The sequence below is a fragment of the Myotis myotis genome, unplaced genomic scaffold (assembly GCF_014108235.1).
Source record: "Myotis myotis isolate mMyoMyo1 unplaced genomic scaffold, mMyoMyo1.p scaffold_m19_p_8, whole genome shotgun sequence".
Taxonomy (NCBI): domain Eukaryota; kingdom Metazoa; phylum Chordata; class Mammalia; order Chiroptera; family Vespertilionidae; genus Myotis; species Myotis myotis.
Window position 1 is genome coordinate 21958072 of NW_023416390.1, and position 12019 is coordinate 21970090.

A 12019-nucleotide genomic window follows, 5' to 3' on the forward strand; every position below is an offset into this window, starting at 1 on the left:
AAAACTTGCAAGGTTTCAAAAAAAAACCTAAGTCATATCCCCTCTATTTCAAGAAAACTACTTGGGGGTGCTCTCTATCAAAGTACAAATAAGTCAAGAAAGAGGAAGAGTGAGACACAGGCAATGGGAGATTCAAAGAGAGGAAAGAATCAGACAGAACTCCGAGGAGAATGATTAGGGTGATCTTAGGATGGTTGTGCATGGATGTAGAGGGAAACCAGTCCAGACTGGAGCAATAGGATTCGACACGGACATCACCATCACCATAATACCATCTTTTTAATTTGAGAGTAGAATGCCTGGGTGAGCTTAGCTTGAATTCTTATTTTAATAGTCTCAACCATGTCCCAAATTCTTGCTCTTTCCTGCATGTCATGGTGTCTAGACCAGTCTTTCTCATTTTATACTATCAAAATGTTTTGCTTTGATCTATTTCTGAGAGTTGGAGGAAGACCTCAATAATCTTAGAAACAGAAAATACAGACTTAGCTCACTTCCTGTGGTTACATGTCCCTGTGGCCTTGCAGCACGTGGTTCATATATTAGTTCTGCCAAATGTCATAACTATGGTGAACCTTACTCTTCTGAATACTTGCTCATAACTGCCCAATGATTTTCACAGAGTGAGCTCTTGTAAATTCATGGGGAAACTGAAGCCACCTTATTTTCTCCCAGGAGTCTTAACAGTGGGAGTACTGCTCTTCATATAAATGGATTACAACTCAACAAAATACCAATCCAAGTCAAACTTTGCACATATTTATATTTATATTTGAAAAGAAACATTTCAGTAATTTATAATAAAGAGCACTATTTTTTAATGAAAAAAAAAATAAATGGATTACAGATAGACTGTCCCTGCTATTTAATTTTTTCAAAATTAAAAAATGTATATTGTTTAGGAATATGGATATAGTAAATACTGTTTTTTGTTTGTTTTTTTTTAAAAAAGCAAACTACTAATGAATACAAATGTTAGAATCGTGGTTTCTTTTAGAGGGAGGAGGAAAGAAGGGGAATCCAGGTATCTTCTAAGATTCTATTTCTTTACCTGGGAGGTGTTCAAGTTTGTTATTGTTATTAAAAATAAATTTTACATGCTTTTCTCTGTGTGATTCATTTCACCATTAAAAAAAAGTAATTAAAATAATCTCCATACCTTGAAGACTTAACTCTGTGGCTCTTTTGAGGTCATCATCTTCTTTCTGTTCCCAAGCCTCCTAAAAAGACAAGAATAAAACTAAGGCACTTAAAGAGGTACTGATTAAACTTATTTAGTGATGATAAAAATCAGTTGCTCTAGAAATATTGTTAATAATATATTACATGATTTCATAGATGTTTGGAACATGACCTATTGAAGGATGTGGAAAAGTTCTTTACTTTTTCCTACACTATCCTCCTAAAACAAAACCTGGGGGATTAAAAAAGCTTAAATGCTATCTCTTCTAGTCAGTGAAATTTGGTTTGCTAACCAAAAGCCATTCAATGTGACATTTTGATATAATCCCCTTTCTTCTTACATGTACGAGATACCTGGCGTACAGCAGATACTTAGCAAATTGCTCTCTTTACTCTCCCCTGATTTACAGTGTTTATTCATTTCCTGGTATAAGTGCTCCCACAATGGCCAATTTTAAGCTACCAACATGAGACTGAATGCAGTGTTGGAAAGAGGTGTGTACAAGTTGGCTTTCCTGAGCTAAGAGTGAGTTGGCTATAGCACACCCCTGACCAGAAATCTATGACAGCAGGATAAACAATATTTCCACATGATATTATTCATAGATTTCTATTTTTGTTCTTGCTGAAGAAACCAAGACACATAATAGACGCTTGGTAAGTACTAAATGAATACTGTTGACTGTTACTTTTCTAATAAATCTAAGGTTCTCTTAGAGAACAATTAGTACCTCTGAAAATGTCTCAATTAGGGGACTAATTATAAAAAGAAATAGTGAAATGCTGACTATAAAAAAATTTCCCTCTCATCTTTAGAGAAAAGATAATTTATAAACAATGAATGAATAAAAAATATAATTTAAACAGAATTATTTTATACTTTCCTCAAATCTGAACTTGTTTTTAAAGTTACTAAAGTATGAGAAGCTCAGAATGAACTATTCTACATTATAGTACTTGTAGCAATAAATACTGTATTCAAGAAAGCAATAAATATTTCCTAAGAGAAAATAAGATTACTTAAAATTATCCAAATACATAAAGTCTATGCTGAAACCAGAAAGAGAATCTTTTAGTTCTTAATAGAATAATGCAAGTAGACTAAACTAAAGAAACTTCATCTTATAATCCTACCCTCACACCTGAAAAAAACACAGGGTGGGGCAAAAGTAGGTTTACAGTTGTGAGTACGTGAAATAGAGTTATTCTTGTACTAGTATTTATTAGTTACTGTATTATTTTTCATATGAACAACCATAAACTTCTTTTGCCCCGTCCTGTAAGTCAGTTTTAATGAGCTCAGCTGATAAGAAATACTACAAGGTACTACTATTAAGAAATCAGACCTTGCCCTGGCTGGGAGGCTCAGTCAGCTGGAGTATTGTACCATTGGGGTGTGTATGGGAGGCAACCAATCTATGTTTGTCTCTCTCTAAAAAATCCATAAACATATCCTTAGATGAAGATAAAGAAAAGAAAGAAAGAAATCAGGCCTTGGTCTTGTACATTAAAAATAAGTTTTCTAAAACAAATGATCTATATTATTTGTAAAATAGTTTGACATGTATACATCTTGATGACAAGGTAGCTAGTGAGGAACTATTTATAAATAAAAGAATACAGAACAGCTGGTTTTGAAAGGGTTTTAAAATAGCAGTCCTCAACCTTGGCTGCACAGTAGAATCAAGGGATGCAGCTGAAAGAAAAAAATTCTTATTCTTTTTTTAAAAAAAGAAAACTAAGAAATCTAGATGCCCAGACCACAGCCCAGATCAATTACTTCAGAATTTGAAAGGCAGAATAAGCTAGGCATCAGTATTTTTTAAAACTCCCAGGTTAATATTACCTGTGCAGTTAAGCTTAAGATCCACTGTTTTAGAGAAATTAGATTTCTTATTTAATAATTTCTTAAAATATGTTTTTGATTTTAGAGAGAGAGGAAAAGAGAGGGATAGATAGAAACATCAATAAGAAAAAAACATGTATTGACTGCCTCCTGTATGCCCTATATCGGAGATCGAGTCCACAACCTGGGCACGTGCCCTGACCAGAATCGAACCGGTGACCTCTTGGTTTATGGATTGACAATCAACCACTGAGTCACACCAGCCAGGCGAAATTAGATTTCTTAATCTTACTGTTTGTAAACACTAAAACTGTTCACTCATTCTAGGGAGTCTTGGTAAATTTTTATTAATCACCTGACTTGGATTGCATAGGGTTACAAAAGCATGAAAACAACACTTTTTAGTCAGATACCTTGATTACTGCCACAGTGCAAATCAGACAGCTTTGGCAAATATAAAGAACTAAAAATTAAAGAACAGAATCTATAATAATAAAAGCATAATATGCTAATTAGACCAGATGACCTTCTAGACGAAGCTGGGGCTGTGAGGGAAGCCCGGGTCCCGGGTGCCAGAGGGAAGCTGGTGCTGGCAGCCAGGGGAAGGCCTACTCTTGCACAAATTTTGTGTATCGGGCCTCTACTATATATAAAGAGCAGATAAATGTTAGTCTATGACTAAAATCTAAATTTCAGATAATATTCCTAAGAATTTTATGTCAAACAATTTATAGGAAAGGACTCATATTGTGAGAAAATGGCCAAAACAAATACTTTGCCTTAAAATATTAATGATAAAATCATAGTGTTATACTGGCTGTTTCCACATCTTGCAAAATAAGGTTGCATTGGGATAATCTCTAGTAACCCATCTTGCTTTAGCATGCAATGAATTATTGTAATGGAAGGTAACCAACAATATATTTTGTTGCATTTGGATTTTCAAAAACAGAAAAATTACCAAAGTTTCTGTTTCAAAACCAATGCAAAGCCCCAAAGTTTTTATTTTGTTTTGGTGGATCAATGACATTGTATTCAAATCACCTGGAACAATGCCTGACACATCATAAATGCTTAAAACATGTTGGTTATTATTATTATTACTAGTAGCCTGGTGCACAAAATTTTGTGCACTTGGGGGTGGGGGGGGTGAGGGGTGGGGTCAGACCCCTCAGCCCGACCTGCATCCTCTGTCATGTTCTGGGACCCCAGCCGCTCCTGGCCTAGGCACAGGCCTACAGACTTGGGGTGGCCTGGCTCCCAAGGCCCCAATTTATCAAGAGAACAAAGTCGGCGTTAGTTACAGCCCTCACCGAACCCAGTACACTGCATCTGTGCGTACAACTGCCTCGTTCATGTGCCTGCTTCGCCCTACTGAATTACTAACATCTTGAGGACATAGCTCTGTCTTATCCTGCTTCAACTTCAGTGCCTGGCCTGGTGCCAGTGACCTGAGAGGGTTTGCTGAGTGAGTGAGTGAATAATGAGTGAGTGAATGAGTGAATGAATGAGCAAATAAGTGAATGAGCAAGCAGCTACGGGGCGGGAACTTCTGCCCCACTCCCAGCTGCCTGAACCCCCACCCCGGGAAGTTCTCGCCCTGCTCCCAGCGGTCTGACGCCCCTCTCCCAGCTGCATAGTTCGTGCCAGGCAAAGGCGGCCCGGATTCTCCACTTTTGCCCTGACACCTGGCTCTTGCCTGCTGCCTGGGTTTCAGATCACCGTCAGTGGCAGGTGGCTTCTTCTGTCCTTCCCCTTTCGCCTCCCAGCATTGCGCCTATGTATGCAAATTAACCACCATCTTTGTTGGCAGTTAATGTGCATATCGCCTTGATTAGCCAATGGGAAGCGTGGTGAAAGTACGGTCAATTACCATGTTTGTCTATTATTTGATTAGATTACTAGTGCCCCAGTGCACAGATTCGTGCACATTGAAAGGAAATTAATTAGAAGGTGGCCTGAGGGGCAGGACTGGGTGAGACTCACCCTGAAGCCAACCTCCTGCGGTCCCTCCCTTCCCCTCCCTGGCAGGCCGCACCTGGGGCAGTGCCGTGGCAAGAAGGGCATCTGTGGAGTGAGTGGGGTACCTCCAGCAGGTGGGGTCCCTTGGCCTGGCCTGCAGGGATTGGGCTGCAACCAGCTCTCTGACATCCCCTGAGGGGTCCTGGATTGTGAAAGGGCGGTTCTTGGCTAATACACCCTGGAATCGGGGTGTGTCACCTGAGAACTGCAGCTGCCAAAGTCACCGCAGCTTGGCAGTTCCTATGTTGAGCATCTTCCCCCTGGAGGTCATTGCACATCATAGCTACTGGTTAGACAGTCGCTTAGCCTTTTATATATGTAGATTACTACTACTACTACTACTACTACTACTATTCCATTTCTTGGGGAAGATAAAGGATGGAGAAAGTAGCAATATAAATCTTACTTGCTCCTGGAGGCTCTGAGCCAAGGCCTGCTGAAGCTCTTGCTCTTCCCTTTCGCGGTCCACATCATACTGCTGAAGCCAATCAACCTCTCCTTGAGGTCCTTCTGGGGTTTTGTTTTCTTTATTCTCATCACAGTCTTTAGTTATCTCAGTAAAACTGGCTGGATCTGAGGAAGCAGAACAAAACATAACTGGGAAATCCTCTCTAATAAACTGAAATCTCTGGACCAGAGTGACATCTACTGTTCAGAGAGTAATTTACCTCAACCTCACACATAGCTTGCTTGGGATATACAATTTCATCTTACTACATGTACACTAGCGTTTCTCTATCTCAAAACTATTGACATTTTGGGTGGGACAATTTTGTTGTTGTTGGGGGGGGGTGGCTGTCCTGTGCATACATCCCTGGTATCCACTTACTAGATGCCAGTAACACCCCTCTCTCTAGTTGTGACAACCAAAAATAGCTAATAATGAGCTTTCCCCATTTATTATAATGTATGTTAAATGAGTGTTTTAGAATTAATAATCAAATAAGCCTTATACATATTCTGAATCAAGAGTTCCATAGTACTGGCGGTGTGGCTCAGTTGGTTGAGCATTATCCCATGCACTGAGAAGTCGCCAGTATGATTCCGTCATGGCACATGCTTAGGTTGTAAGCTCGATCCCTTGTAGGGAGCGTGCAGGAGGCACAGCTGATGGATGTTTCTCTCTCTCTCCTCTTCTCCCTTCAAAAATCAATAAAATCACATTAAAAAAAGAGTGCCATAAAATATGTAATAAACATCTCATGTATTGCACAAGTATATGACAACATATATGTTTAGAACATTGACCAGGGAGATAAAAAATTAACCATCAATTTCTTTCTGTTCATGTAGACCAGGGGTGGGGAAATTCTGGCCTGCGGGCCACATAACTCTTACACATTTTACAGATCCATCTCACACTTCCCATTATTTAGAAGCCATTTGTCACTATAATGATTTTGAACACAGTTGTGCCTTAACAGCTATCTTCATTAAACCTACCTGGTTCTGTGACTGTTTTAGGTTTCTCAATTTCCATAGAGTCTGGATTTTCAGGTATTTCTTGAATATCATCCTCTGCAAATCCAGTATCTGGGCTGCTGGTTGGTTTATCATCATCTTCATGACTCAGAGGTGGTGAAGCTTCTCTCTTACTTATCTCTAAAACAGCTGCTAGAAGCTCTTCTTCGCTCATTCCATCAAATCCTGAGTTTTCTAATTCAGACTTATCAGGTTCTATTCTGCATGATTTTGAATCCTGAAGTAGAGAGTTACTTTTAGAGAAAACCTGAATGACTACAAATATAGCAATCTTAGAGTTTAAAGTGAGAAGTTAATTTTATTTCTAAAAAGCTTCCTTTCTTTGATACTTTGGGTTCAGTTCTTATTCTTTGAATAAACGAATAAAATAAAAATACAAGTATATTAAAAAATAAATACACACACATATATAAAATTAAACAGTTGCATGAGATGATGCAAACTCCTAGAAAAGCTTGTATCTTCAAAGTATTAACTATCATTATGTATCAAGATAGGAAATAATGTAGTTATGCTTTCACACACATTATTTAAACTTTTAGTTTTTGTGGTTAGTCTGTTGTAAAACATTTACTCTGGTTTCATCATATTAGCGATTAGTATCAAAATAAAGCAAGTAATTATTTGAGGACCAATATGTAAAAGCTTTGAAGGAAGCCCTGCCCGGGTAGTTCAGTTAGAGCATTGTCCCAATATGCGAAAGTTGCGGGGTCAATCTCTGGTCAGGGCACATACAGGAATCAACCAGTGAATGCACAAATAAGTGGAACAACAAATCGATGTTTTTTCTCTCCCTTCCTCTCTCTCTCTCTAAAAAAAAAAAAAAAAAATCAATAAATAAAAATTTAAAAATAAAATAAAAGTAGCTTTGAAGGTTTACAGGAGAAAGTATTTTATCTAAAACTTCATTTCTTAAAAGTCTCAGTCCTGTAAACAACCAAAGTGCCTATCAATGGATGAATGAGTAAAGAAGATGTAATATACATATATCTTATTTAGCCATGGAAAAGAAGAAAATCTTGACATTTTCAACAACATGGATGGACCCTGAAGGCATTATGCTAAGTGAAACAAGTCAGACAGAGAAAGACAAATACCACAGGGTCTCACTTACTAATATATGTGGAATCTAAAAAAATAAACAAAAAAACCCAAGCTCATAGATATAGAGAAGATTGGTGATTGCTAGATGAGGGTGGTGTATGTGTGTGTGTGATATATATAAAATGGGTGAAGGGGGTCAAAAGGTACAAACTTCCAGTTATAAAATAAATATGTCCTGGGATGTAATGTACAGCATGGTGACTACAGTTAATAATCTTGTATTGCATATTTAAAAAAATATATATTTTTATTGATTTCAGAGAGGTAGGGAGAGGGAAAGAGATATAGAAACATCAATGATGAGACAGAATCATTGATCAGCTGCCTCCTTCATGCCCACTGCTGGGGATTGAGCTTGCAACCTGGGCATGTGTCCTGACCAGGAATCAAACCCATGACCTCCTGGTTCATTGTTCGACGATCAACCACTGAGCCATACCAGACGGGCTGTATTGAATATTTGAAAGTTGTGAAGACAGTCAATGTTAAAAGTTCTCATCACAAGAAAAAAATTCGTTTGAGCCTTAGCTGGTTTGGCTTGGTGGATAGAGCGTCAGCCTGAGGACTGAAGGGTCCCGGGTTCAATTCCGGTTAAGGACACACGCCCGGGTGGCAGGCTCTCTCCCCAGAGGGGGCATGCAGGAGGCAGCCAATCGGTGATTCTTTCTCATCATTGATGTTTCTATCTTTCACTCCCTCTCCCCTCTTCTGTGAAATCAATAAAAAATATATAAAAAAATTATTTTGGTAATTATGTATAGTGATGAATGTTAGCTAGACTTATTGTGGTAATCATTTCACAATATGTACAAATATCAAGTCCTTATATTGTACACCTGAAATGTAATACAATATTATTTGTAACTAGAGGCCCGGTGCACAAAAATTTGTGCACTGGGGGGGGGGGGGTGTCCCTCAGCCCAGCCTGTGCCCTCTCGCAGCCTGGGACCCCTCGGGAGATAACGACCTGCTGGCTTAGGCCTGCTCCTGGGTGGCAGAGGGCAGGCCCAATACCTAGGTGCAGCCCCTGGTTGGGCTCAGAGCAGGGCTGATTGGGGAGTTGGGGCGCCGCCCCCTGTCATGCACAGAGCAGGGCGGATCGGGAGGTTGCGATGCCACCCTCAGTCATACTCAGAGTAGGGCCGATTGGGGGGTTGGGGCACCGCCCCCTGTCACACACAGAGCAGGGTGGATCAGGGGGTTGGGGCGCCGCACCCTGTCACACTCAGGGCAGGGCCGATGGGGAGGTTATGGCTCTACCCCGTCACAGAGCAGGGCCTGTGGGGGGGAAGGGGGTTTGGGGTGCCGCTCCCTGTCACACACAGAGCCGCAGGGCGATCAGGGGGTTGGGGAGCTCCCCCCTATCAGGCACAGAGCAGGGCTGATCAGGGGATTGGGGTGCCTTCCCCTGTCACGAACAGAGCAGGGTGGATAGGGAGGTTGTGGCCCCGCCCCCTGTCACACACAGAGCCGCAGGGCGACCAGGGGGTTTGGGCGCTGCCCCGTCATGCTGATCCCGGTGCTGGGAGGCATATTACCCTTTTACTATATAGGATAGAGGCCTGGTGCACGGGTGGGGCCGGCTGGTTTGCCCTGAAGGGTGTCCTGGATCAGGGTGGGGGTCCCCACTGGGGTGCCTGGCTGAGGGGATGATGGCTGTTTGCAGCTGGTCACACACCCTTCAGGGTGGGGGTCCCCACTGGGGTGCCTGGCCAGTCTGGGTGAGGGGCTGAGGGCTGTTTTCAGGCTGGCGTGTGACCCAACCACTCCTTTTTTTCTTTTTTTATTCTGGGCCAGCTTTAGCTCTGAGGCTTGGCTCCAGCTCTTAGGCTTCGGCTGCTGAAAGCAGGTATCTGGTTTGTTTGGGTTCTATAATCGAAACACTGTTTCAACTCTAGCTCTGAGATCCCAGCTGGCTGAAAGCAGGTTTCTGGGGTTTTGTTTAGCTTCTATATTTGTAACAATGTTTCAAACTGCAAGCTCAGAGGCTGGCAGCGGCAGGCGGGGAATGTTGGAGTCCTCTGTCACTGAAGCAAGCAAGCCTCATGTTCGCTTCAAGTTGCCTGGCTGTCGGCCGCCATCTTGGCTGGCAGTTAATTTGCATATCACCCTGATTAGCCAATGGGAAGGGTAGCGGAGGTACGGCTAATTACCATGTTTCTCTTTTATTAGATAGGAGGATTACATCTCAATTAAAAAAGTCTCAATCCAACTTTAAACAGACTGGTTCTGTAGCTATAGAAAGCACATTCTAAAATTAGTGTTGGAGACTTTCAGTCAAGATGGCAGTGTAAGTAAACTCTGTATTTGCATTCTTCCACAACCACACTGAAGTAACAACTAAACTACAGAACAACCATCAGAACCACGTGAAATCTGGCTGAATGGAAGTGCTACAACTAGGGAATTAAAGAACAAGTCACATAGACTGATAGGATTGGAGATGTGGCATGGGCTGGTCCCACACCCACATATGACAGATAAAAATCGGGAGGGATATCTCAGCTGCAGAGGTGCCCCCTGAGGAGTGAGGGGTCCTAGCCCCACACCAGGCCCCCCAACTCAGTGGTTCCAGTGCCAGGAAGAGAAGTTGCCATGACTTCTGGCTATAAAAATCAGCTGGGATTGAGGCTGAAGGAGAGGGAGGGCTGCTGGAGTCCCAGGCAGTTTCTCTTAAAGGGCCCACATGTAGACTTACTCAGATTCACTCCCACTTGGTAGCAGCCTGAAAAACACCAGAGACATACAGGGAGGAACTGAATTGTCTAGCATCAAGGTGAAAGCTGGAGGGGATGGGGGGAAGGAAAGGGAAGCTTTCTCCCAGACAGAAATGCTGGCAGCGTCCATTGTTCCTTTAATGAGCCCTCCCCACACAGAGCAGGCAGGCAGGCAGCATAACTGAGACTCCATCAACCTGGCTTACACAGTTTGCCCTGCCCTGGTTATTCCCTGAGACCCTGCTCCACCAACTTGCAGGCCCACCCAACCTGTTTCCAGTGGCTTTTCTATATGAGTGGCATGTCTTGGCTCATGCTTCAGATTTTCCTAAAATCTCTCAAATATACAACATCTGGTCTCAGCGTGCCCTATATCTCTCACTAAGTGGATCTAGGACCAGCACTATGAATATATATCTGTAGATATAAATACATATCTATCAGTAATTGAGTCTAAAATAAAAATAAACAAGCAGAACAGAAACAGATTCATACATACACAGAACATTTTGATGATTACCAGAAGGGAGGAGGGTTAAGAGGATGGGTGAAAAAGGTAAAGGGATTAAGAAATACAAATTGGTTGTTACAGAACAGTCATGGGGATATAAACTACAGCATAGAGAATATAGTCAATAATACTCTAATAACTATGTATGGGGTCAGGTGGGTGCGAGATTTATTGGGATGATCGCTTACTAGTAGTAAGTTATGTAATGTCTAATCACTGGGGTGTACACCTGAAACTAATATAATAATGCACATCAACTGTAACTGAAAAATAAAGAAAATGATTAAAAACCATAACAACTGGTGTTTGAACAGACCCATTAAGTTTATGATCTATCTTGTGTATTAAGTTTGCTGATGCTGGTTATAAAAGGCATTATTTGTTTGGCTATTAAGAGCTATACAAATCTTTGTCATATATTCTGATAAGAAATTACTTACCTTTTCCACATCTTCCTGCTGTTGTTCACAACCTGTTATTTCACAGAATCTCTGGCTAAGGGCCACAGAGCGTTTTAGTTCATCCTCACTGTCTGAATCAAGGCTCAAAGCCAATGAGCTCTTGGATTTGAAGGGGAAATTCCTGTAATTCAAGGGAAAATAAAAAAACCTATATAAGACTGATAAACACTGTCATTATTTGTTTGAAACACAAGTCCAAAATAAAACAAAAGCTTTTCCTATATGGAAAATAATGTAACAGAAATAAAGATATATCAAAAAGTATACTTAAACATTATTACCTTTGCCCCACTTCAAAAGAGTCATGCTTTGAAAATTAGACAGCTTTTATATTACTATATGTCAATAAACCAATCACTTTGTGCCTTTTTTCTTTTAATGATCAGCCCCAAAGAAGTTTGTTATTGTCTTTATAAAGCAAGTACAGTACTGAATGCATGCAAAGATAGCAATGAATAAATGTTTTGGACAATAGAGTATGAGAACTAATTTTTGAACTTTTAATTTATGATCCATGTACTTTAAAATTAACAGTAACATTCCACTTATCCACTTATATGTAGGTCAGACATCTGGCAACCTCTACCTTCCAGAATACAGGGATTCAAAAGTAAGAAAAAAGGCTTCTGAGGAAGGCAGCATTTCAAAGCCCATGTACTTTACTCTTTAGACAGGGACCCTTCTTTCCCAGGAA

The 12019-nt window shown here is 40.8% G+C and overlaps 1 protein-coding gene across 8 annotated transcripts in view; it reads right to left on the reverse strand.

The window, feature by feature from the left end:
- The window catches only part of USP37 (ubiquitin specific peptidase 37), an 80288-nt gene that overhangs the window by 9453 nt on the left and 58816 nt on the right, over nt 1-12019 (reverse strand). For all 8 annotated transcript variants that reach the window (XM_036320805.1, XM_036320807.1, XM_036320803.1 and 5 more), the window contains 4 exons: nt 11305-11446; nt 6494-6749; nt 5457-5623; nt 1160-1220 (listed from right to left, as the gene is read on the reverse strand). In XM_036320805.1, coding sequence (XP_036176698.1) covers nt 1160-1220; nt 5457-5623; nt 6494-6749; nt 11305-11446 — 626 coding nt within the window. The remainder of the gene's footprint in view (nt 1-1159; nt 1221-5456; nt 5624-6493; nt 6750-11304; nt 11447-12019) is intronic.